The 26,544-nt window shown below is 38.0% G+C and overlaps 4 protein-coding genes across 5 annotated transcripts; 2 read left to right on the top strand and 2 right to left on the bottom strand.

Annotated features, from left to right (window-relative positions):
* Positions 1–137: 137 nt before the first annotated feature.
* Positions 138–3,574, top strand: LOC120011410 (AT-hook motif nuclear-localized protein 28-like). The gene is made up of 2 exons (XM_038862518.1): positions 138–1,221; positions 2,711–3,574. Exons 1-2 carry the CDS (start codon positions 1,201–1,203, stop codon positions 3,500–3,502), a joined length of 813 nt encoding a protein of 270 aa, XP_038718446.1. The 5' UTR covers positions 138–1,200; the 3' UTR covers positions 3,503–3,574.
* Positions 3,575–5,933: 2,359 nt separating this feature from the next.
* LOC120010870 (ubiquitin carboxyl-terminal hydrolase 16-like) lies at positions 5,934–14,532 on the bottom strand. The gene is made up of 11 exons (XM_038861771.1): positions 14,038–14,532; positions 10,727–12,179; positions 10,548–10,636; positions 9,727–9,812; positions 9,458–9,620; positions 9,264–9,384; positions 8,719–8,876; positions 7,640–7,724; positions 7,325–7,537; positions 6,832–6,893; positions 5,934–6,749 (listed from the first exon to the last, which is right to left on the bottom strand). The coding sequence occupies exons 1-11, from the start codon at positions 14,319–14,321 to the stop codon at positions 6,062–6,064; spliced, it is 3,402 nt and encodes a 1,133-aa protein (XP_038717699.1). The 5' UTR covers positions 14,322–14,532; the 3' UTR covers positions 5,934–6,061.
* A 4,889-nt stretch (positions 14,533–19,421) lies between these two features.
* Positions 19,422–21,954, top strand: LOC120010252 (universal stress protein PHOS34). Of its 2 annotated transcripts, XM_038860984.1 has the most exons (5): positions 19,423–19,736; positions 19,817–19,920; positions 20,346–20,464; positions 21,357–21,445; positions 21,563–21,924. In XM_038860984.1, exons 1-4 carry the CDS (start codon positions 19,526–19,528, stop codon positions 21,442–21,444), a joined length of 522 nt encoding a protein of 173 aa, XP_038716912.1. In that variant the 5' UTR covers positions 19,423–19,525; the 3' UTR covers position 21,445; positions 21,563–21,924. The 2 variants fall into 2 exon arrangements, with proteins under 2 accessions (XP_038716914.1, XP_038716912.1); XM_038860986.1 differs by having other exon boundaries at positions 19,422–19,727; positions 21,357–21,954.
* Positions 21,955–22,885: 931 nt separating this feature from the next.
* On the bottom strand, positions 22,886–25,278 carry LOC120010611. Its single transcript, XM_038861392.1, has 2 exons — positions 23,752–25,278; positions 22,886–23,565 (listed from the first exon to the last, which is right to left on the bottom strand). The coding sequence occupies exons 1-2, from the start codon at positions 24,512–24,514 to the stop codon at positions 23,081–23,083; spliced, it is 1,248 nt and encodes a 415-aa protein (XP_038717320.1). The 5' UTR covers positions 24,515–25,278; the 3' UTR covers positions 22,886–23,080.
* Positions 25,279–26,544: the final 1,266 nt, after the last annotated feature.

Below are 26,544 nucleotides of genomic sequence, written 5' to 3'. Positions count from 1 at the left end.
CCGTTCGTTCAATCTTATAACTCTACAAGTGACACGTTGCACCTCTATCTCTCTCCTATTCTATGCAACCACTTTGTTCCCAGTTCCAACACAGAGACCATATCTTCTATAACCTCTGCAACCCCCTTCATTCTCATCCAACTATTGAAAGGAAATTCTCTAACAAGATCTCAAAAGTGCAAATCGAACCCAAAATTTCTTTCTACTTGAAATTACTGTAACTGAACAGCATCTGCAATCGGTAGATAATAACCAAACTCAAGCAATCGCAAGAGACCCGAGTGCGAAAGCCGCTCGTCCTCTCTCGCTTCTCCAACAAGTGTGCAAGACCAGTTGTTGAAGCTTTTTTCTTCACTCATGGGTGATATAGGTTTAGGAGGAGAAAGATTGGGGAGCTTGGGGAGGAGGGTTGGAGGTGCAGAGACCCATCAAAGTTTTTGAAGCTTCCTCCCCAAACAAACAATTTTGAGATTTCAATTACGAGAATCAAATATCCTTACTATGGATTTGAAAATCTTGGGTTCTAACTTTTTAGAATTCAATTTACAGTGAAGCTTTGGCTTTGGGATCTTTTTGATGGTGTTTGTGTTGCAGAGGAGAGAGATAGGCGTTGCAAGATGAAAGAAGGAAGAAAACAATGAACAAAGAAGTAATTTTGTCTATGATGAGCTGTTCACCCCTGACCACACGATTGAACGAACGGTTGAGATTTTAAAAATTCTAACAATTTCAACAAAACCCAATCCAGCCCCCCCTATCCTCAAAAGTTGACTGTCTTGTTATGATTAGTATTCAAGGACGGGAACTAAACTGTCATACCTGGACGAGCCTTGGGCATAGCCTGTAGGTCGTGCCGCCAAGGTGGGCTATGGGCCAAGTTCCTGTCTACAAACATTGGGTCATGGGTTGATTAGTCAAAAGAGAACTGTTCTGGGTTTACCCATACCTGAATTGGGCTTTCATTTCTAAGCAAAATGATTACCAGTTTGAATTTCCTTCAATCTTTCACAAACCCAATTCTGCATTTTCTGATGTAATACAAAACCCTTCTCGTCAAACTAAGTGAGCTTTGAGATTTAAGCATTCAAGCCCCCTTTATGGTCTCTAGTCTTTACCAGAGAGTTTCCAAGCTCACCCATCTCCCCCCTTCTCTCTCTAGAACATTAATTCAAAGCCAAACAAAGACTAGGGCGGACGAGCATGAAAGGCGAATACATAGAACTGTTGGAAATGTTAGTCAACACTTATTATGTGTGGTCAATATTAAAGCCATGTGTCATGGATATGTGGTCTCTAGGAATATTCTAGAGTAGCATGCTTGTCTATATATGTATCTGTGTTTGTAAACGTAAGTGAATGAAATACAACAAGTGAGTTACTGTGACAACTCTCTCCTCCACCTCAAAAACCCAACAAGTGGTATCGGAGCTTCTTGATCTTAGAGGCTTTGTGAGTGGTTTCCGCTGCAGCCACTGCCCTTAGGGGTGGTGGTAGCATATCTGTTTTGTGTTGTTTTTTTGATGTTGTGTTTCTCTCTCCACCAAATTATTTTTGTGTTTAGCTAAGCAAACTGGAGGATCTCAGACAGAGGTCATCTCTCTGAAGAATTGATTTATCTTCATGATGGAATTTTTGGTGGCATCTCCGGTGAAGGTTATGCTTCACAAGTTTCGTTCCAAAGAGTCTGTATGTCAGACAGCCTAACAAAGGTTGTATTGTGGAAGGCCAGCGTGGTCCTATGTTTTTAAGGGTCTCTCAAGTGACCCAAGAATGTTGAAGGGCTCTATGGAAGGGGCTGTTGTTGACCCTAAATTGAAGGTAAGGGTCGTGTGTGGAGGTACACCAAGATCAACACTGGATTTGAGAGACGACGGTGTCCTGCGATGTGGGTTGGAAGACCGGCGATCTAAGGAGATGGGCAAGAAGTGGAAAAGAGGGGGACAACTGTGCTGTGTTTTGCATTGAGAAAAGATATGTGGGCCATGTGCGACTGTGTGATGTTGATAATTGTGATGGAAGAAGTGTGTAATGTGTCGTAATGGACACTGCAAGTAATGTGTGGTGGAGAAAGATTGTGTTGAATATACTTTTTTATTTATTTTTTATGGTGATCCCAACATGTGACTTTGGGAGAGTAAGAAGATAAGAGTGTTTAGACAATATGGGATTGATTGATGGGTTAGTGGACCCCACTTTATGTTTTGTAATATGATGGTGTCGTTGTAATGTTTATCCCCAATGTGTGAACCAGTTAAGATCCAACCGAAAGAAAAATTTTAGGCCTCCTACCTCTGAGTACACGGACGCGATCATGACAAGTCTATTATCACCTCTGAGCACACGAAGGGATGTGACAAGTGGATTAGCACCTCTGAGCATGAGTTTGATGTAACAAGTAGGATGGATATTTTAGACACCATTGTGGGTGTGTTATATTTTATTTTCTTTGGATTGGATTGTATTTAGCAAACTCATGTTGTATATTTGTATACCAACTTGAGTTTGAGGGGGAGTGTTGGAAATGTTAGTCAACACTTATTATGTGTGGTCAATATTAAAGCCATGTGTCATGGATATGTGGTCTCTAGGAATATTCTAGAGTAGCATGCTTGTCTATATATGTATCTGTGTTTGTAAACGTAAGTGAATGAAATACAACAAGTGAGTTACTGTGACAACTCTCTCCTCCACCTCAAAAACCCAACAAGAACCTCATCAGCAACACAGAAACGAAGGCATCTTCTCCAAGCTCAACCCCTTCTCCCACCACTTCCCCGAAGACGAAGACATCGCCGCCTCGGCCCAATCCCACAAGCCCAACGAGCCCGGTAATGAGGGGGCCACCATTGAGATCGTTCGCCGGCCCAGAGGAAGGCCTCCCGGCTCCAAGAACAAGCCGAATCCGCCTGTTATTATTACTCGCGAGCCTGAACCAGCCATGAGTCCTTTTGTCCTACAAGTTCCTGGTGGAAACGACGTCGTTGATGCTTTATCCCGATTTTCTGGCCGTAGGAATCTCGGGCTGTGTGTTGTCACGGGATCGGGTTCCGTTGATAACGTCACTCTGCGTCAGCCCTCCACGACGAATCCCGGAGCTACCATCACGTTCCACGGTCGTTTCGACATACTCTCCATCAACGCCACGTTTCTTCCCCAAACGACGTCGCATCCGTCTCCTAATATCTTCACGATCTCGCTGGCGGGACCGCAGGGGCAAATCGTCGGTGGAGTGGTTGCAGGCGGGTTGATGGCTGCGGGTCCGGTGTTTTTAATTGCTACGTCGTTTAACAATCCGAGTTACTATACGTTACCGCCTGAGGAAGAGGCGTGGAACTCGGTTTCTGGCGGCGGAGGTGGAGGAGATGGACATTCTCCGTTGGTTTCCGGTGGATGTGGAGAGAGTGAGACTCCGGGAGATGAATCGCGAGGGATGCCTGTGTATAGTTGGAATTTGGGGTCTGATGTAATTTGGGCACCCACTGCAAGGCTACCGCCTTATTGAGGGATGAGGGTTTGAATTTCATAATCTGCTTAATTAATTTCGTGAAATTTAATTGTTCTTTGTTTTTATTTTTATTTCTAGTTTTTTTTTTTGAAATTTTAATCAAATAACTTTCTTTCTTTTTTTCATTAGTAATCCAGAACATCTCAGTATACATGTCATCTGAACACCCATTTAGTCCAAACTCGAATCGTGTTAGGTAGGCATAAACCTGTTCGACAAATTTAGTGAGCCGAGGTTTAGCACAAACTGTTTCAAAATAATTACGTGCCAAGTTTGGAAATAAATTATTGTTTAATGGTTAATTTTAATCAAGGAGGATGTCCAAACTTCAAACTTAATGTAATTATGAGATGTGCTGAAAAAAAGAATCATGCATTCTAGTCACACTCGTTAATGGGATTGCAGGGTTTGACTGAGTGAATAGAGTGTTCCGTATGAAGACCAATCTCTCTTTTTCTCTATCGGACGAAAATAATAAATATCTCAATAGTTGAAATTTCAATTATCTTATTTGTTGAATTTGAACGCAAAGAATGTAAATGAATTCATGGGTTTTACATTTCTCATATGATATACATAAAATCTTATACGTTCAACTCTATAACTAAAATAACTGACATATATACTGGTGGCCGATCCCATCATAATTGAAAGGATAATGCTTGAAACTTTCAAAAAGTGATCCCAAAATACTCCCATTTAATGTGGAGTGTTGAATGTGAAGTGGATCTTACATGTGTATTTTTAATCAATGATTATTTTAATGGCACATAGATTTGGGCGACTTTTGAAGATCAAATTTTAGGGGTCTCTAATATTGTTCTAACTGAAATACTATTGGTTGGTTCAGCTTGTGATTGGGGGTATTGGATTACTTTTGCTTTGAAGTTTGAGACCAACCATATCTACTTTTATGGTTGTTGATACAGCTGCAAAACTGAGCATCTCTGTAAGCTTTAGTGAGGCAGAAACTACTGCCATATAGCGAAAGATTGTGCAGATAGTTTGATAAGGGTTGGGGGTTGACAGCTGCTTTTCAGTGTATCCAGACAAGGGAGAGACAGAGAGAGAGATTTGGTTAAGAGTTGGATTTTTTCTTTGTCTGATGGATTCTTAAAAATACATTCTATTAGCTTTATCTGGTTATCTGAGCTTCTCTCCTGTCTTTTCTATCTTTTGTACTTTGGTTTGCCTGTTTCTATGCCCAATGTTTTATGCTTTATTTTTGTCCTTTGGTGGGATAAAAGTGGACATGGAAGGACACCACTCTCCCCAAATCTTTCAAAATTTGATGCTCCCAATCAAAGATTATGTGTATATATATATATATATATGAGAGTGTTCAGTTTAGGTGTATGTGTGCCACAGTCACCGTCTATGAAATGTATTTTGGTATTATTTGGTCAGTACTCACTCTAGTTGGTAACTTATTTTCATTGGTTAAGTTATGGGAGTTGAGTCAAGATTGAGAATGTCTGGTACCAAAACTTTCCATTAATGGGTGAGAACCAAAAATGGAGCTACATGTGAACTTGACCGCTATAATTCTTAGTGTAAGTGGAAGGTCGTGGCCCGAGGTCTACAATCCAACATGTGTAAATGTCACCTTACGTTATTTTCCCGCATTGCCCCTCGGCTCAGGTCTCAATTGATTCATGGGGGTTGAGGGTCTTTCATGTGGCTCAGAGTTTACAAGCCAATTGTTTGATGGTCAGTTGAGTGAATTCTACGTTACAAAGAAAGAAAGAAAAACAAAACTATGACAGCCTTACATATGTACATATTGCGTTGGAGCCCCATTTATTGACCAACCTTTTGTCTCCTTTACTTTCAAACAATAATCGCATTTGGTTACTACTCCTCTTGAATCATCCAAATTATATATATATAGTGTGAGTGTGACTATATAACCCGCCTCTAGTTGTAGACCACCTTTTGTCATAACAATGCCATGCAATGCATGTCAAACAAAATGATGAAATTCATAGTTGTTCAACATCGACTTGGGTTCACATGGATCGGATATTCGAAAGTTGGGATGTGATGTATTGTTTTGGACTCCTAAAGCAAACCCAATTTAATCCTGACAGAACCTCATCTCCATGTCCATGCACCAAAAATAGTGTATGTTTCGTTGCCAAAAATAACACCCCTTGCCTTGCTGGAGATGGTTCTGCTTTGACAGAACCAAACTGGGATTGTCCAGCTGGTTATCGGCTTCAATCAAAGGCATATGTTTACGAAGTTTCCGTTGTTCGGTCCTCAATGAAATCTACCCTGTTCACTTATGCATTAGGACTTGGACAAACTTCTTTATTGATAGATTGTGCGCATAATTTATTAGGCCCAACTTACCATCCTAAGGCAAGTCCGGCAGGGTCATTCTCGGTGATTTCTGCTTTTACTGATAACTCTGGTAGAGCAAAAATAACAGAACGGTGATGGCTAATTTTTCTAAAATAAGCTAGCTACCATAGTACATTACATACAAACCCCTCCTCGACCTTCTTATTTATCCCCTCTTAACTCAAAAAAAACTTCAATATAAATATACGTTTAACTTGTTCTTCCTCTAAATACACCGGACTTTACATCATTGAAAGGGGCATTCCGTCCTAATATCTCCAAGTCGGTCTCCCTAAAGCTACTGCTACCTCTACTGACTGACTTTCTACACTGTGTAGTAGAGTCGGAATGCAAAAAGATACGACTTTCCTGGCCTTCCAAATCCACCGGCCTGCCGCTACCATTAGGTCGTCTATCCGAACCATCATGATTCATGGCTGAATCAGCACAATATGCTCGAGACCCACTTGTTTCTGGGGGTCCTGCAGCACAGTGTTCAGGATCAGTTATTTGTGAACGTCTCAAGTACGTAGGAGATGGAGAGGACGAGGAAGACAAAGATGAAGTATCAGAGTTGCTCCAAACACGTCCTGAATCACCAAATATGAAATCAGAAAAGTCATCCGTGCTGGTAGAATCCCGGTTGCTATCAGTACTGCAGGAACCTTCATCAGAGTTGCTGCTAGTGAAAGAATAACCATCACTTGAAGAATCCTCTTCTAAAATCCTTTGTATACGGTGGAACTTCATATAGAAAGATTCGTAGTTGGCTAGATTATCTCGAGGAGTAGACTTTGCAATAGCATTTTTTCCATTCACCATGGAAGGAATGGTTTTGATCTTTGCATCAGAAGGTATCATTCTGTTCCTAATCAATTTTGGGGCCCTCGGGGAGCACCTGCAGGTTAAATATTTAGTCAAATACCGCTACAACAAAATAAGTTACTTTCAATCCAAGAGAACAGCTTTTCATTTCTCACCTTGCGTAAAGTAGCATGTATGCTCCTTTTGTTAACACTCTCTCGAGTTCTACAGGTGTCACCTACACCCAAAGCACAGAAGTTGGTATTGGCAAAAAAGTCGATTGCTTATAAGCAAACATAACTGCTTACAACAAGTCAAAAGTTGATTGCAAAGAAGTAAATATCCATCCTTTAATAGGAGTTACATGCATGCACTAGACATCAGAAAAAAAGGATTAGTTAACATTCACCAGTTGGAATGGAACCCAACAACAAAATACAGAAAAAAGGTTCCAAGCATAGACAACAAACAAACGCCTAAAAAACTTAGATTATCCACAAAGACATCATCAATCATACAGCTAAACATTGTTTACTATAGGGACCACAGAATTATGGTATTAAGACACAAAACAAAAGGTTCATGGAAATGTAACAGGAAAATGGATAATGGACAAGCAATACTGAAAACTTGCATAGAAGATGCGGATTAGTGCTAGAGAGAACATACAGTGCTGTCATCAATCTTGAACCATTTGTTTTGAACAGTTTTGATGTAGCACACGTAATGCCCAGAAAATGCAGCATTCATGATATCCAGGTGAACCACCACTCCAAAAAGCTTGTATACAGGTGATTTATCACTTGTCCCACTCATATATGGTGCCAAGTCAAGAATCTCCGGGAACCGAATTGCCTTGTTAAGCTTTCCAAATTTACCTGACTGTAGAATCACATACAATACATTAGAGCATTGAGAATATGCAGGCAACACAGCAAAATGACTTTTTCCTCTTCCTTTGTTTCATTTGATAGAAAGAGCTACCTGAAATCGCTTCAAAGCTATAGTCAGAACATTAGGAGCCTCTAGTATTGTCAACTTCTTTTTGGCCTTCTCATAGGACTTACATCTGCATAGAAGAATATAATTACACCTAGTCAATCATCAAATAAAATGACAACAATGGAATATGCGAAGTAGAATCATCCAATCATGTTCAAATATTTTGAACAAACAATTGAATATCAAGAGGTATTTATGATCCCACATTAGGTTTTCGAAAGAATCCATTCCCCTATGCAGACATAGAAAAACAGCAGCACAATATAGACACGGATCATGAATTCCTAATCTTAATAGGTTTGGACATAGAAAAACAGTCACATAATATAGATATGAATTATGATTTCCTAAGCTTAATATGTTTGGGTGAAGCATTCTTAACTTTAAGGTTGGCAGTTTTGAACCATCAAACAACTATTATTTTGAAAAGGATTTTTTTTTTTTAAAGAAACAGCAAACAACTATACTAGAGCCTCTTCATGATTAATAGCACATTTAATTAAAAAGGATAATACACTAGCTCATTTGATGTGTGAAGCTACTGAATAGGACATTGGCTGATAACATATCCATCGCGCTTCCTCAGTCTGTCCAGACTAGACCCACAGAGATGTCAACGACCCAAATCTTCTAGCAACTGAAGCCAGAATGAAGCAAGTTTTCTTTTAGGTTTCTCATAATATGTATCATGACAATTTGGAACGCAGTCAGTATGATTTGGAACACAGTCAGTATGCACCTGGGTATCCATTATAACGTTCAATTTAATTATCCCGCAGAACTATGAGACCCCCTAGGCTCCATAAGGCAGGTTACAAATCTGAATCATAAATCTCCCATTCAAGACAGATGGATATACTACTTGTTGAAGGCAACGGAACTAATAAAGGGAAAAAAAACATAATAAATAAAGACCAGTTTAAGTAGGGGAAAAAAAAACTCGACCATCATCCTTTAGCAGATGCGATATTGCATCAGCAAGGATAATATTCAATTATATAAGTCTAACAGTTGAAACTGACGCTTCCACTATCAATATAAAACAAATAGCGGAGACTAACCTGCTGCATTGGTATTTGTTATCTCCTTCCAAAATCTCAGTAGCTGTAAATCGTCGAAGTGCCTCTTCTAAGGTTTGTATATCCCCCTCTATTTCTACTGTAAGATCCATCATCCTTTCATGTCGCTCCGACTTACCTTGGCATCTTGCACATCTTATCTGAAAATACCAAGTTCAAGTTTATATTCACAAATTGTAAAAAAAAAAATAAAGTAAACAACTCCAGTGCACATGGCAACCGCAGTGGGCGGAGTCTAAGACATGCAGGATATACACAAACCTTGCCCCCACATAAAACATAATATGTGGAGAGGTTGCTTCCACGAATTAAACCTGTGACCTCTAGGTTGCACCTCTGAAACTCTACCACTAGACCACTTGTTCGCCCGTGTTGAATATCCACAAGTTCTACACTTCTACTCACAAATTTTTTTAATGCTTAGTGCTTAATAATAATGGGTTTCAAGATTTATATAAACAAGTAAAAAGAAATAAAAGTTAGGTTAAACAAAAATATCTAAAAAGGTAATCTCCAAAAGATGCTACCTTTGACCGAAGGCAGCCTCCAAATGTAAGGCCTATAAGAGTTGTTTCTTCTTCTGGAGAGCCTGATGCATCTACCCCAGCTTCCAAGAGGCACACAGATTGCATAGCATCAATGGCATACCTGTCATTAAATTCCATTATAAGGAGCCAAAAATCTTATATCCAGGTTGTAGAGATTTAGAAACCCTGCTCACCTAAGAAACTCATGTGCATCTTCCTCTTTGCCATTACCAAGCTGACTTCCAATGTTCTGTAGTTTAGATAGAATACCTATTGGAGATAATGGGGATTTCCCTTCCTTTGCCTTCTGTATTAGACTTTCAAACTCACAAGTGAAGCACCACCCTTTCTTTCCACCTATTGTAGAAAAAGAAGAAAGACTAATTAGCAAATAGAATTACCAAACACCAGGGTAGAATTAAAAATCCGCTTAAATTACAAGGAGATAATAGCAAAAACATACAGGCATTAGAATGGAGCCCTTGCAGAAAATAAGCAGTCAAAGGAGGAGTGAACACCAAACATTGCAGCACAGTATTGGCATAACAGCTGCAACGAAGAAATGATGAATATGTTAACGCCAACATGAAGAAATCACTGTACTTTAGATGAGCATTAATGCGTGACCGTATCAATACCAGAAATACATTTCTTGATATCTAATTATTCTTATTTTATTAAATTAGCAAGAGATTATCCAGACAATTTACAAGCACCAAATCCTTCATTCACCCACAGAAATGCAGATACTGAGGCATGTATAGCATAACCCTTCACTGGCATAATAAGCACACACAGTGGGATGCCAGCACTAATGAACAATCTAACCATATCCTTACATTTTAAGAGACAAAACAATAGAAAGGCATGTGCTTTAATCCTTCAGAATCTTTCTTAGGAATCACCACATCAACAACTCTTATAAAGGGTAAAACACCCAAAACCATTGTAGCAAACAATCAAAACACTCAACGGTTTACAAAAATGATGTCAAAAGAAGGCCAAAGGTGGAATGCAACTCAACTCCGAGTCATAGGTTCAAGGGCAGGCGCTGGTGGAGAGAGAGAGAGAGAGATTAAGAGAGAAGTGGAATGATACTACTCCACTAAATAAAACAAGTTATATCTTGAAGAATTTTAAATTGGACAGCAATATCACCAGAAGATTGTTATTAATGCTAAGTTTAAAGCACAAAAGTAGAAGAAATAAACTCCTTGGACACAAGCAATCTGCAATCTAGCTTTCCATATTTGTTGTTGATAAGCAGAACCCATCAAGAATTACCTGTTTCCACAGTTGACGAGGCCACATGGTCGCAGTTCCATCTTGTTCCAAGTATAAAGCTTCACAAATAATTCATACGAGAAGAACCCCTGCGAATATAGAAACATATTTAAGTAAAATATTATTGCATCCCAAAATAAGAGGTTCAAAGCAAACAAGACAACAAGATTCAAGCAAACCTTGTCACCATATTTTTCAGCGCCTTCACCCCCAATCCCTAAAGAAAGATGTTTTGACAATTTAGATCCTCTAAGCTGATCCACAACCTTCAGCATAGATGTTTTTAAACCAATCCTAGGATTTGGAAAACTTGTAACCTGAGAAGATGCAACAGTCTGAACTCCATTGAAATTTTCATATTTCACACTGGCAAGAGAATGCCCATCGCCAGTAGACACTAAATTAGCTTGAGAAACACTGGTCAATCTTTCTACTTCTCCTGACTTGGGACGATGTGAAGTAAGACCAGTGTCATCAACATGGAGATTTGTCCTTGCAGAGCCAGGCGATTGCAATCTACTAACTTTTGAAGTATCCTTAGTAAATGAATCCTCCAGAGCAGTAGAGGATCGATTTTTATGAGATGACAAAAATACAGATTCAACTTCTCTGGACTTGGGCACATCTGAATCATGGCTGAAGTCATTAACTGCATCTTTAGATCTTCCACAATTTGAGGAAGAGGAATTCACGACCTTTGGGTTATCAACACCAGCATTTTCTGAAGTGGCTGCAGTATCTGCAGGTTTATTGATTGCGCAGGAGGCTGGAAGAACATCACCGGTTCCAACATCTTTCTCCACAGAATATTCTGTCTGCAAATGTAGATTATCTCCCGAAAAGTTGAATGAAAAGGGTGCCAAAGACTCAGAATCAGATAAAACTCCTCGACCAGCTCTGTTGGAACTGGATACAGCAGTGTCAGAGAAAGCCTGGCTTGGAGACCTATTTGTGTCTAGCGCTCTTCCCCAGAAACCAGCAGATATCTTAGAGGGCTTGGCATTTGAATTCTCAGATGTGGGAGTTTGACTCAAAACTGATGACTTATTTGAGGCATGCGGGCTGCCTCTATTGCCGGAGCTAGATTTATTGTTATTTAATTTACCTAATTTATTAAAACTATCTACCGACTCAACTAAATTGGTGAAATTCGAAGATAAAAACTCAGTCTGATCCACCTTGATTGCATGAGAAGTCTCAGCAGACAGATATCCAGTTGATCCCTCGTTTTCATTTAAGCTAACATTCTCACTAACAGAGAGATCATCAGATGATTCATTGCTACTAGATGTAGCAGAAAATCCAGAAAATGATGTAGAAGATGATTCAGAAGTCAAATCTGTTGCGATACCAACAGCATCAAACTCAACCTTAATGTCCTCGTCCTTGCTACGTAACACTTCAGGAGAGTAACTTGAACCGGAAAATGCAGATTCCCCGTAACCATTTTCAATAGGTTTTGAGCATTCATGGTATTCCATCTCAAATCTTTCACCAAATGACTCATGTTGGTCTGAAGTAACCTTCTGATCACCATCATTTCCCCCATTGTTAATCCTGCAAGTAGCACCAGGAGGACGACATTCTTCCTTGTGACCTTGTCGCCAGTGAACAATTTGACACTTTCCAGAACTGAAACATTGAAATTTATGGCGTAAATACTATGTAAACAGAAATATTCACGCGCTTAAGATAAATAACGCAAGAAATTCTACAAGTAAGACAACCAAAATTTTCTGTGCAACCCTCCAACATTGCTCAGAGCCTCCAACTCGTACATGGAACAACTGAACAACAGCAATTGCGCTCTTCAACAAATTAGCATGTATGCATAAGTAAGAAGAGAAAGGCTTTGATATCCAATACCAATTAGATATTTACTGAGCGAAAACACCACAGCTGATTACAGAAGTATGATGGGTTCAAATTACCAACAAGAAACAAACATTTTACATGGAGAAGAAACAAGGATCTATCATTATCAAGACGTTAATAGCATGTTGCGTCTCTGCCCATGCTCAGATCCTTGTGGGTTTTCAAGATATTACTACACATTCTGCTTTCAATATTAATTCTGTCACTAAGAGCACGTTTAAATGATGGGAACAAAAGTTCATGAGAGAAACCATTATTCTGATCACCTCAGTTTCTTCATTTTTACCCCTTTTGCCCTTGTCATGCATTGGACCCCATGAGCCATATTTTTTTTCCAAATAGTCAAACAGAATTAAAGGTCAGCCTGCCCTTGATGATTCACCAAAGTAGCAAAGCACAACAGATAATGGTACATGAGCACAGTTACGCTAAGACTGTTACCACTATTTTGGCATGTTCTATTATTTCTTTGTAGTTTGAGTTATCTTTTAAAGGCCACTTTGCCATTTTATTTCCTTTTTTGTTTAACTCATGAATATTTACATCGCAGAATCCATCTTTCCACACTTCTCATGTACTTCCACTTCTTTGATATGTGACATTTCTTTTATCCATTGTAAAATATTCGTTTTGTATATGTTAATGTTCCGTATACAATTAATAGGATATGCATGAGATTTGACCCCGTGACCCATGAGCTGCAGTAGAAGTAACTTCACCAGTCACCACTATACTAGAATTTGTCGTTTTCCCTCAAACTATACATATCTTAATATTTCCTACCCACTTGGAGTATTGTCCAAAAACGTGAAAGGAACAAACCCCATTGCCGATAAACTTCTATACATATTTGAAAGCAGGATAATCAGTCACGCTAACAATGGTCATCCAACTAAAATAGGATATTGAGGCAATGGGGCATTAACATGTATGTGTCAAGACCACTGATGCTGTTTTGTTTTGTTGTGTTGTCTTAGCTTTGAAAGGCACCTTTAGTTGTTTTTTTCTTCTTCTACTTATCTCTTTTATTCAATTTCTGAATCTTTGCTATAGAAGAAGCCTTTCCTCCACCTATGCACTTCCAACTAAGTGATATAAAAAATTCATTCATCTAGTTGTAACTTGTAAGACTACTCGTTTTTTTAATTGTGACACCTCCTGATACAAATAGTCTTCTCTCAATCGGAGAAGTACAACATTCTTAAAATTTCAAAGACACCCACATTATGCAGGTAGTTGAGTGGATAAAGCCTTTAAAGTTCAACATTGCTTCTCTATTCACTCTAGGTGAGTTGGAAACTTTTTTCATTTCAACACAAAGCAAGGAATCAGATTCATCTATAAACACTGTACAGATTGATTCCATCTTCCAGCCAGCAGACTGTACAAATTGTACCTATTACCCTCAGAAATTCTGAAAATAGAAACGCCAATTTGCTATCTCATGTGGAAAATTACCAAATTCATCCACAGGCGATTTGCCAGAATATGAACATGAAAATTTGCACTCTACAGAGAAAATTGCCCGAAATGGCAAAAGAAAAACCAATAATCAAGAAATCAAGCCTAGATGAGCAAAAAAAATTTCAGTTACGAACTACGATGACATACTCACCAGTATCGAACGGCTTTACAGCGAGCACACCGCGTAGTGGTGGGTGAAAGGCAAACAGCACACTGATAATTCGTAGAAGGAGGTGGGAGGACGCCGTACGAAGCAAAGGCCTCCTCCTCGGCTCTTCTGGCCTCCGTCGACGCCAAAATCAGAAGTCTCTTGATCTCCTCCTGCCTGGCTGAGGCAAACCGCCATTTACGGCGAATTACGAGGCCGATCACCGGAAAAACCAGACAGAACACAAGGACTAAGCTAGAAAACCCTAGATCCCCGGCGACGTGCATTTATCCTGCTCCGTATATGCATGCAGAGCGAGTGGATTCACAACCACACATAGATTGGAAGGAATGGCTCAGCTTGTCGGAGACTGAATGGTTGTGGCGTTCGCTGATTTCAGACAATGAGATTAGGGAATCTGTCAGATCGAAATCTTAGTGAGAGAAACGGCAGTCTATTTTCTTTTTTTCTAGAGAGAGAAACGGAGAAAGAATAAACGCCATTAATTGAGTAATTATAATATGCATTTAAATATTGTCTTTCTTCTTTTGTTATTAATTTCTAGCCGTTAATAAGAAATAAGAATTTTGACGGTCGGGATAAAGGAATTTTGTTATCAGCCATCGAGAAGCGTGAATTCTTTGGCAAGTCATTTGATGGTAGCTTGTGATGGGGATCGGACGGTTCATACTATTAGGATATATTAGATTTTGAAAGAAAAAAAAACCTTAAATTATAAATTTTAAACCTTAAAACCTGAATTCCATATTTTTTTCAAACCTAAAACGACACCATACAAGTTTGTTCTTTGGACATCTGATATAAGTCTAAACTCGTGTCGTCAGTCCTGCGCTAACGGAAGTTTCCCACTTAACGATAGGATGAGTTGTGTCAAAATTCAATGCATAACCACAAAGATATTGTTCATAATGAAAATCAACCTAGGACATCTCTAATCCATAAGATTTGACTCCAAAGAGATTCACAAACTAGGTCATCAATCAACTAGTTACCTACATCTTAAAACACTATATCAACCTTAACTCCTAAATCCTAATATGTCATTAGCGAAAAATCTATGGTTTAGGGAGAATTGTAACGAATTCTAGCTAAAATAATTATAGCCCCAACTCATTCCATGGCTGAAATTGAAGCATCTCATAAAGTAATAGCCACATTTGGTGGGCATAATTATTTCACTTTTTTTATTAAGTTTTTTGATATTGACATACCATAAACTTTATTTGATTGGATAATTATTCCCTGATTATCTGATAAACAATCAGAGACACGTGTGAATTATAAATCTTGATCAGCCATTGAAATATCCATGACAAGACAAGTCAAGTTTTTTGTTGATGATCCAAGACAAGTCAATGTTAGATGCCTAAATTTCTCAAAACTAGAATTCAGACCATGAACACGGCTGCTTTTTTTTCAGTGTTTTCCTAGCTCGTGTGTGAGACGGGCAGACGGCAAATAAAAAGTTTTCCACCACAATTTTCCAAGGATAATTATAAGTTCTTTTACATTGACTATTATGTTGTGAAGAAGTCTCTTTACTTCACTGGTATTACCTTAAATTTGACGCAAAGGATAAACACAAAGAACCTTATTTTTATAATTATTTTAATTTGTGTTTTGTCAATTTTCCAAGGATAAATTTGACGCAAAGGATAAACACAAAGAACCTTATTTTGCAAAGATATTCCTTGGACTATACTAGAACGTGGCGCGATTTTATGTTGGTATATAGTATTTACAATAAATGTTCATAAATCTTTTCTTTTTTTGTTTGGGAAGGAAATGGTAGCTAATTGTCGTAATTATAATGAATTTTAACCTACATTTGAATTTTCATCATTCATTTACGTCTAAAAAAATTAGGAAATATTTAATATTGCAATGGTGATGAGGATCTCATTCAATACAATACTTAGCCTAAATTCTATATAAGAATGCAATGTAATCGGATTATTTGGTAATAGTAAATTAACCTTAGCAAATAAGAAATCTTAATATACCATTTATAATTGTGTATTATAATTACAAAACCAAATTTTTGTTCCTCTGACAAAAAAATATCCCTGGTGACTAAAAAAATATACATTTATATCGTTCTATATTTTTTTTGAAGGAAAGTATGTATTTATTAAGAAATAAACGACAAAATATTTATCATTATAACTTCCTTGAGCCAAAAGGGCTCAAAGGTGATTTCCAATCACATGCGGTTAGACTCGTTAGAGCATGTCTAGCAATAACATGAGCTACCTTGTTAGTATTCCTTGGGCAAAACATGAATCTGAGGTACCCAAAAATTTCTCCGGCCACCCTAATACCACGAATTACAATGCTATATCATTCAAATCAATCTCGGACGACTGGATCTTTATATCGTTCTATATTTGTAACATATTTATATAGGTAGAGTATTCTCATATTCGAATATGATTATGGTCCTGTTTGGCAAGCAATTTCTGATAACATATATGTTAGTTTTGAGCACATATGATTGGGTGCAAACAAACAATAATTTTTAGGCGCCAACTCCAAAACAAATTTGTAATCTTATTCTTATAATTTGAGAATCTTTTATTTTTTATTTTTTATCTGACAATAGAAACATACACATGCACCATTCATGTATCCCTCCAACTCACACACACAAATACTACCCACAAAGATTGAACGCTGAGAATCTTATATTATTATTGCAATACAACAAACCAAATGGTGTCTTATTGTTATATGTCCCAGTTTGGTTTTTATGATAGAGAGTATAACAATCACATACGAACTAAGAAAGGGACGATGCTAGATACCCTCAAAATCTGACCTCCAATAGTCTCCCAAATCTATGTGGCATTAGAAAAACCATTGATTAGAAACACACATGTAGGGCCCACTTCACATCCAACACTTCACATTAAATGAGGGTCTTTTGGGATCACTTTTTAGGGGTCTCAAGCATTATTCTTAAGAAAATTGCTTGGCAAAAGTTGGTAAATCAACAAAATGACAATTGTTTAATATAACAATAATGATAATAAAATGAATATTGTATTTATGCGGTTAAATTTAATGATGGTATGCATGCTATAACAATCAACAAAGATCGAGACAATTATAAATAATTTACATTTCGTTTGTTTCAAGGAAAATTAGGAAAATATATGGGGAAAAATAATTATTTTCCCCCTTAAAAAATAAAATAAAATTTTTCTTAAAACAAACCAGTAAAAAAAAATATTGTCGATATCTCTCTAAAAAGCTCTCAAATTTTCATGGCAAATGTGGTTCAACGACACAAATCCATGATGTAAAGTGATGAGACTCTTAAATCTGATAGAGATCGGTCTTTCCAAGTCAAATCTTGATGAAGGGAAAGCCAAAACACTTGATCCAAATCATTTATATTTTTCTTTTTTTTTTCTTTATTTAGTCTATTAGGCTTCATCCCGAAATAATATTTGTCCCGTTTCATCTCAGTGTTGTGGGTTGTTCTTGATTTTGGTGCTAAGCTTCCTAAGGTGTTGTTTGTAATTTCGTAGGCTGCTTTCCTTTCCTTGTGTTAGAGGTAAGAGCAACCACAGTGAGACACTTTTGCTGAGCCAAAAGTGTAAAATATTGGCCCTAATGATGGCCCATGCAAAAACATGAGTTTTATACAATGAGATTGATTTATTGTGTTGTCCCAAATATAAGAGCACTTGTAATGGTGTTATTTTATCTGAGTCAAAAAATATGAATACGGTTTTGTGTTTTGTTGATGTGGTTATATTGGGTTTTGTGTTTTGTTGACGTGGCTATATTGGGAGATGTGTTTTATATTGAAAGATTATGTTTTTGTGTAGTTTTATTGGGGAGAACATGGAGGGCATGAGAATTTGTTGGCCACCATGTTGGGTGGGAAGGAAAATGTATAGAAATTTGTGTTTTGTTGATGTGGTTATATTGGGAGATGTGTTTTGTTGATGTGGTTGTATTGAAAGACATGTTTAACTTGACTTTTTATGTAATAGAAGTGAGACTCAATATAAAATTTTGTTGGCCCAATAAATTATCACTACTGCAATTGCTCTAATGGCCCAAGTTGTGAAGAATGGATGTTCCAAATTCCAATGCCCGTTTACCCACTGCCAATTGGGGCCCACCCTAGTCCAAGTACCAACATCATGGGCTTGTTTGGCAATGCTGTGAGGTGCTGTGAGGTGTGGTGTGGTGCTGTGAGTTATAAAACTGTGGTGTTGTGAGGTGAGTTGAAACGCAAAAAGCTGTTTGGCGCATCATTTTTAAAACTGTGGTGCGGTGCGGTGTGGTGCTGTGAGGTGCGTTTGGCGTATCTAAATTACGGTTATATTAGATGACTAATAATATTAATATAAAATCACTTAATGTTTATATTGTACATTAATCTAAAATAAAATAATTGACCTAATTTGATTACGTAGGACAATTCAACATACATTGTAAGCGTTTGGGAGTGCTGTGAGGTGTGGTGAGGTGCTGTGAGGTAAAAGGCTGTGGTGCTGTGAGGTGAGTTGGAACGCAAAAGCTGTTTGGCGTGTCACAAAAAACTGTGGTGCTGTGAGGTGTGTTGCAACTGAACGCAGTGCAAACGCACTGCCAAACACCCACCATATACGCAGCGTCTTCTTCGTCTTTTCTACAAAGTGAGACGGAACGGAAGTCTCTGCATGCGTACTGCATGTACATGTATTTATATATTCCACTATATTATATATATATATATATGTATGTACAATATATGCATATTGTGTATATTTTGCACAAAAAATGTAGTCAACAAATTTACACCATTGTATAACTTCAAGAGATATTTCCTTTCCATTATCAATCACATCAGTAAAACACGTCTCTTAATATAATCACATATGTAGATGTTAAAATTACACCGAGGTATAAAATATGTATAAAATAGAAAGATTCAAGAAAATGACAACACAAAATTTAAGTGGTTCGACAACTTGTCTATGTCCATCGAGTTTGATCTTTTATTAGAGTTGAGTGTCAACGATGCTTTACAAATGTGGAATGAAATGTATTTATAGGCTTGGGGTTCATTAATTGATGCGGTTATGAGACACTTTAACCACTTTGATAACCTCTCATTGTAACTGCTTCTGCGGTAATCGTCGGAAAACTGAACTATCGGATAAACTATTTTCCGATAAGGTTATTTCTTCTAGAAGAATCATATATACGGAGTGTATTTATTTACTCTATAACATCAACAAAACACAATTCTCAATACATTATATTTATCGAACCAAATAGCAATAATTGTGGTTGCTCTAATGTTTGTCGGAATGAAATGATGGGTTTATAGATTTTTCATAAAATAAAAAACGAATACAATTATTGGACCGAACTCACAGACCAAAACACACGAGACCAGAGGCGCGCTTCCTGGGGCTGGGAAATACGCAGCATTAGTAACTCAGGCGACTAAACAAGTCAGTCAACCATGGATGGAAACTTAGGTTGCGTGATTGTGGCCGTCGATGGCAATGAGGAGAGCATGCACGCGTTGAGATGGGCGCTCGATAATATCAAGCTCCGATCCCCTGCGCCTGATTCCAATGAAACCCCTGGTTTCTTCATCGTCCTGCACGTCCAATCTCCACCTTCCATCGCCGCTGGCGTCAACCCCGGAGGCATCCCCTTCGGCGGGCCCAGTAAGTCCTCTTCGATTCCGTAGACACTATTTTCTGGTCCTGATTGATATAAATTTGTAAGTTATTGAATACGTTGACAGGTAACTTGGAGGTGCCTGCGTTCACTGCGGCGATCGAGGCTCATCAGAAACGGATCACACAGGTTATACTGGATCATGCTTTGCAGATTTGCTCAGATAAAAGAGTAAGCCTCTCACTCTCTCTCTCGTATTCATCGCATCGATAATTTATTGTTCCGCTATCCCATTTAATTCCTGACTTATCTGCTATTGGATCATGTTGTGGCTTTGGCTTTTGTAATAAACAAGTTAATGGCGATTTCTATTTTAAGTTGAAGTAATTGAGAGGGATTAGGAGAAGAATTAGGATGTGAGAAAGTTTGGTTCAATCCAATCCACTTGAGGTATTGTCCGCTATGAGCCTATGACCACGGTTCTGTTCATTAAAAGGGCCTCAAGTGTTAGCTTTGACCAAGCAATGTGAGACTTTCAGTCTTAACAATTTGTATTATGAATTTATAATTGGATATTATTTGTCAGGAGTGAAACAATAGCATTCGTTTTCATGAGTATATGATATAGAAATAATTGGAGCTTGATTTTATCACAGGTGAATGTCAAAAGCCAAGTGGTGATTGGGGATCCCAAGGAGAAAATTTGTGAAGTTGTAGAGAATTTACATGCTGGTTTGCTAGTCATGGGGTCTCGTGCTTTAGGTCCTATTAAAAGGTACTCCACTTGAGAAAAATGACTCCATTGCTATTTTATTTTGCATAAATTACAGAGTATTTCTTGAATTTCTCGAACTACTATGGTAATAGAATGAAAGTTGAGTGATTTTGCACATCCAAAAATTTCAATTTCATCCCCTTGATTGATTGGGCAGTATGCTCATTTTCTTGTGAAAATAGAACTGTATGAATATTTAATCAATGATTTGGTTTGTCCTCAAATAAAAATGAGGACGTGATTTGAAGTCTCCAACGGAGGTTTCCATTGAGAAGACAAAAATAAGAGGGACTCGAGTAAATATCCGGTGACTGGTGATTGCTTCATTAATTTGGTGAGATGATACATCAGAGCATGTACACATATAACTTTGCTTTCTGAACAAAGATGCTAAAGGATGCGTAAGAAAATTTGTCTGATGCCTGCATTTGGTCATATTCACTTGTGATGGTATTACAACTAGCCGGCCAATGTTTGCAGAGATCATATACCCTCTCGTAAATGAGTTGCTGTCACTTTCTAACACATCCTGGGTAGATTTAACACAGAATCAAGTGACGACCAACGTTGAAATCAAGGAATAGCTTCTCAATCCTTGAAAAAGCAATTTCTGTTACTTCATGTCATGTTATATGCTAGTAGCAAAGAGTTGGGCGATTTAACCTGTGTTTTGGACCATTGTTTATTTTTTGACATAAATTTGGTATTCATTTTTTTAATATGTTTTACCAAATCTCGTGGTTGATTTTATATTTTTATCTCTTGACATTATCATGGGTTTGAACACCTGCCCCCATTAAGCAGTCTACTCTAATATCAGGACCTCTAAAGTAAAACCACATTGAAATTGCATTGTTCTCCTCAAGTGTGCTAAACTCATTGTATGTTCCAGGATGTTCTTGGGAAGTGTAAGCAACTATTGCGCAAACCATGCATCTTGCCCTGTCATGATTGTAAAGGGAAAGGGCACTTCCTCATAAGGTATGCATATACTACTCAATTTGAACAGTTCTGGGCTTCTGGCTGTAATATATGTCTGTTGTACTCCTTTCCTTCTATAATTGTTTTATGCATATGAACTTAAGTTTTGAACAACAGTTATTGGGTGTGGATTTGTTGTGGAGTTGCAAGTCAAGGTTATTTCTTGACCGGCAATGTTGTGCTGTTGTTCTTCTCAAATCCTTTCCAAGTGTCTCCAACGGAAAAGATATGGGTGTGGGTGCCTCCTTGTTTGTGCTGTATCTTTCGTACGATGAAGTTTCAATATGTAAAAACAGTGTATATGCATTTATTCATTCTATTTGGTGGGTGCTATTGTATTGGGTCTAGAAAATTAACTGCTTTCTACAGCTATCTGTTGTGTTTTCAGAGTAGTGAATCTTTGAATGTACTATTTATCCTCAATATGACTGCAGTTTTTGCATGATTGGATATGGTCACAATCCCAACTTTAACATTCATTGAATTAATGCTTTCTATATGGATGCTTATTTCCTTGTTTGCTCAAAATAGGATGTGAGCTCTGAGTTTTGTTGTTTGGATTTTGTTTGAGTAACTTCTTTAGAGTTTGGAAAAGATGTTACTGCTTCTGAAAACAAAATAATGAATGATAACAGCCAATTCCAGAGTCAGCTTTGGTTTTGAGCATTGGTGGTGCTGATAATGTACGTGCACATGCACAAACAAACACAAGCATGCTTGCGTGCTCAATATACTAGACCTTTCATAAGTTGACATTAGAAAACTGAAAGTTAGAACCTGAGAACTGGGTGAGGAAATGAGGATGCAAATGGTGTCTTCAATGGCAGTGAATGTTATGTTTTCCATCATCAAGGTTTCTCATCATTGGGTCTATAGCGAGAAACCTGAGGTGCTTCGAAGTTCGAACTTCTTAATTTCCTCAAAAATTATATGGGTATAGAAATAATTTTTGAGTATTAGAACTTTGAATTTTACTTCGTTATTTTTTTTTCTTTTAATGTTATTAGAACTAAAAGTTATTGCTCAGTTTGCAGAAGAGATTAGAGATGGCTTTTTGGCTAGAATGGGTGATGAGCTACTACTGCTCGTTGTGCGGTTAGTGAGGCGGCCCCAGGTTATGGGGAAGTCCATGTTAGCCTGTGACCGACTGCATCTCCCTCATTTCATGACTTGGGTACTCATTTTCCCACCTCAAGAGAGGTTATGAGTTCAAGCGGGGGAGACAAGATAATTTTCTAAAATAAAACCTTAAATCCAAAGATTTTGTCCGATCTAGAGTACGGTCATGAATGCATGACTAGTTGGTAACTTGGGTAGATAACTAATTGTGTCTAAAACTGTGGATCAATTTTCTTCTATCTGAAAGTTAAAGAAAACACAAACATATTAAAAACACTATGAATTGGAGAAAGAAGCGAACTATACATGTTTATATAATATAACAAGTGGAACACCCATCCATTCTATAAAAAATCATCATAATCTCCTTCTTTTATGAACTCAGAAGGTACGACTTTATAACACCCCATAATGAAATTAAAACCACGCACAAAAAAAAATTGAAAAAAGTATTGATGGAATGATCAATAAAGAGACTCTTAACCCCATAATTTCTTTTTATGATCTCTCTCTCTCTCAACCCCACCATTGGTGCACTGCAACACCTTCATCCCTCAACTTTCCATACAAAGCCAAACATTCCCAATAAGCCCTCCCACTGCCATTTCTTCCTGCTTTCCTTTGTGGCTTGCACTCCATGAAAAGCTCATCCACTAATGTTATTGCCTTGCTCTTCATCATCTCCTCTACTACTTCTGCTTCTCCCTTCATCACCACATAATCTTCTTCCTTCACATTCTTTATCAACCAGTCTGACATCCCAACCTCTGCCACTTGTGGCACCTCCTTCCCCGAAGATTCCTCTGTCACCGTCTCGATCTTATGTATCTCAAAATCCAGATTCCTTGTCGGATAATTCTTAGCAAACCATCCAGTGCCACTGCCCCGCTCTTCTGCTGGCAATCCAACATCAATGAATACCCGTCGCGGGTAGTTCTCTAGGGAGTCACCGGTTAAGTCTGGTAGGTACCTCGTTTTCTTCAGGTATCTGCTTGACTTGCCTGTCAAAACATCATTTATCCCAAAACCTTAAGTAAAATGAGAATGTACAAAATCAAATTTGTGAACAAGAGAGGTGAATTCTCAATCAATAAAGTATTGACATTCACTGTAAAGCTTCGATATGAAAAGCTTAAATGATGCAAGAATTTATACGTTGTCAAATATATATTACTCTTTAACATTACCTGAAGCTGCCCTTGGAGGTTCGAGGAGCACGTCTTCCAGGTTCTTCAATGCTGCCTTTCTTGCCTCAGATGAATGGGCAAGGAGCCGCCTCTGTGTGGCCGAACTAGCTTGAGCATTACTTGTTTTCTTCATGGCCAAGATGACTGAACCAAAACGTCTAAGATAGACAATCTTGTAATTGGGTGGCTTGTTGAATGCCAATGATGGATTTTGGCTTAGTTGAACAATGGCGACACCACCAACTTTGAGAGTCCGATCAATGAATGCCGTGGCAACATGGAAGCTGCTTGTGATTACAGCGTCAAAGAATTCTTCAGGGACAACATTTTGTTGCCCCAAATCATTAACAGAGATAACATTCATGTGGATCATGTCTTGTCCACCGAGCATCCGAGAATTGTAAATATCGTTCTGTTGATCCTCATTGCTTAAGAAAAGAGCTTTTGATCCTGCTTGAATAAGGCCTTCCTTTGTTAAATCTTGGAAGAGTGATGGCAAGAATTCAACATTGATGGAATCGGTGCCAATTTCAGAACCAGAAACAATTGGCGTAAACATTGCAGAACTGCCTAACCAGGGCAACGAAACGAAAATCAAAGCCAAAATCATGGATCTCGAAAGAATCCTCAGAATACCCGAATCAGGAAGTTTGATGATCAAATACGTATCAGTCAGAAACTGAAGGCCACTGTAATACAATGGTTTGCAGAACTTCCTGGGGCAATTGGATTGAAACCCTTGAACGAAGTGGGTTGTTTCCATGTGAAAGTAGAGTTTTTGTGCGTATTCACGAATCAAATGAAGCAAAAAAAGATCGCTTTTTGAAGAAAGCTGTGCTTATTTCAGTGCAGAGAAGATGTTTGATAAAAGTACAGTGAGAGGGAGACAGAGGAAAAGGGGGATAGTCAAAACAGATTAGCGAGTACAAAACCTGGCGGCTGTGTGGTTTCCACCCACGAGGGCTACACGGGTACTTTGCATTCTAGACCAAAGTAACATCAACTGTCTCATCCTCTGCACCTCCATTTCTTTATTTTTTGTGGCCAGATCGATCGATGATTTTATCTGCTCCTCATCACTATCTTTTCATTAGCGACCCATAATGCAAGCACCGATCGATCAAACAACCGTGGAGGGAGGGAGGAGAGACCAGAGAGAACTTTTTTTAGGGGGGTTTCTGGTTTTTATTTGTTTTATGTAGTTTTGGGTTTGCTTTTCATAGATATGGGGTGTTGAGGTTTGGATACGAGAGAGAGAGAGGAGATATATGGGGAGAGGGAAAGAGAGAAGCTTAAAAATAAGGGATTCAAAGGAGAAGCTGTGATGGTAAAAGGTTGGGGCCACGAGAATTGAGTTCAGCCATTGTTGCATGGAGTGGAATTCTCTATTGAAGGCGCTAAAAATGCATTGGTTTGTTTGTTATATTAACGTACACGGGGTTTGAGCTGTCGCTGCCGAGATGTCTGATTTTCTGATAGGTATGTGTTCTGGGCTGGGCTCTTATGCTGACCAGATATCATTTTTGGACTTGGACCTTATTTGTTCTTTCAAAGGCGGCCCATGAATTAAGCCAATAATTTGTACAAAGGCTGGGCTCAACGACTGAGCCCAATTGAAATCCTGGTTCAACATTTTCCACGGCTCAAGTCAAGAAACAAAGGAAGAAGAGGACAAAATCTCTCGCCAACACTTCCTCGTAGAATACTAACGGTGTAGAAAACTTATGAGGGTGTGACACACAAGTCCGAGGTTTACTCTACTAGAATTAAGAGTGACAAAACTCTTTCCAGTTCGTATGATCAAATTTGTCCAAATGGGATTAAACCAAGTTTGTTCATAAGTTATATATCCGAAATTCAGGTCCAAACACAAGATTTTTGTCCTATTTAAAACCGAATCAGGATCCAAACACAAAAATCTTGTTGGAACCCTAACCCGGATTAGATTATTGTTCGATTTATTTGTCTGGATTTAAATCAATCCGAGTTTGGTCAATTGAGTACGTTCGAAATCCAATATAAGTTAGAGTCCGGACATATAAATATTTTGTAAACACGTGATGTTATCTAATCCGAAACAGATTTTTTTCCACTTCTAACCGGAATGAGTCAAAGCCTCAAAAGGGCTATGCTTTGGACAGCTACCAAAATATAATAAAGAAAAATAAAAGAAGAAAAAAAAAAGGTGATTGCTAAATACACAGGTTTTTTTGCTAAATGCACACAAGTCTATCTGTCTATGGTCTGACTGATTGATTGCATAGGGTCCCTAGATCCTTGGTCAGGGCAAAGCACTGTACAAACAGTTTGATGATTACATCACCATCGACTTTGTTCCATTTTATTACCGATTACCAATAAAAAGAAAAAGCTTGGTCTAAGAACCGTACAGATAACACAACCCCAAGAAGTCCCCCTTCTTCTCCTACTGTAATAACTTGCACTCTCAATTCTTAAAAAACTTTAAATATTAAATTACTATTTAAATATTAAATTAAGGTAATTATAACTTTTACCTATTAATAATATAAACAAAATATATTTTACACTATTTAACCGCTATCAAAATCCTGATTTTAATCGTAAGATCGTATGATCTTAGGTAACCAAAACGATTCGAATAAATGTAAAATCCCAAAATTGATAAGATCTATCGATCTTACCATATAGTCTTATTGATTTTACCATCTTACTAATTTTATAATCTTATCGATTTTACTGATCATAACTTTAATAGACTTATGAAGTTATGGACTTATCGATTGTGGTTTACTAATAGGGATGCCAACGGGC

Source organism: Tripterygium wilfordii, chromosome 12 (assembly GCF_013401445.1).
Source record: "Tripterygium wilfordii isolate XIE 37 chromosome 12, ASM1340144v1, whole genome shotgun sequence".
In the NCBI taxonomy this organism is placed as follows: domain Eukaryota; kingdom Viridiplantae; phylum Streptophyta; class Magnoliopsida; order Celastrales; family Celastraceae; genus Tripterygium; species Tripterygium wilfordii.
Note: the sequence above shows the minus strand (reverse complement) of the source record. Positions and strands in the feature narration are given on the sequence as shown.

Bases quoted from the DNA above. Each gene is read 5' to 3' on its own strand.
- LOC120011410 (XM_038862518.1), top strand. From the start codon at position 1,201: ATGAAAGGCGAATACATAGAA. The intron at 1,222-2,710 runs CTGTTGGAAATG...ACCCAACAAGAA, and splicing joins TGAAAGGCGAATACATAGAA to CCTCATCAGCAACACAGAAA.
- LOC120010611 (XM_038861392.1), bottom strand. From the start codon at position 24,514: ATGGAAACAACCCACTTCGTTCAAGGGTTTCAATCCAATTGCCCCAGG. The intron at 23,566-23,751 runs GTAATGTTAAAG...ATGTTTTGACAG, and splicing joins ACCTCCAAGGGCAGCTTCAG to GCAAGTCAAGCAGATACCTG.
- LOC120010870 (XM_038861771.1), bottom strand. From the start codon at position 14,321: ATGCACGTCGCCGGGGATCTAGGGTTTTCTAGCTTAGTCCTTGTGTTC. The intron at 10,637-10,726 runs GTTTGCTTGAAT...CTATATTCGCAG, and splicing joins CTGAAAAATATGGTGACAAG to GGGTTCTTCTCGTATGAATT. The intron at 8,877-9,263 runs GTAGCATCTTTT...TGGTATTTTCAG, and splicing joins GAGGCTGCCTTCGGTCAAAG to ATAAGATGTGCAAGATGCCA.
- LOC120010252 (XM_038860984.1), top strand. From the start codon at position 19,526: ATGGATGGAAACTTAGGTTGCGTGATTGTGGCCGTCGATGGCAATGAG. The intron at 19,737-19,816 runs GTAAGTCCTCTT...ATACGTTGACAG, and splicing joins CATCCCCTTCGGCGGGCCCA to GTAACTTGGAGGTGCCTGCG. The intron at 19,921-20,345 runs GTAAGCCTCTCA...ATTTTATCACAG, and splicing joins AGATTTGCTCAGATAAAAGA to GTGAATGTCAAAAGCCAAGT.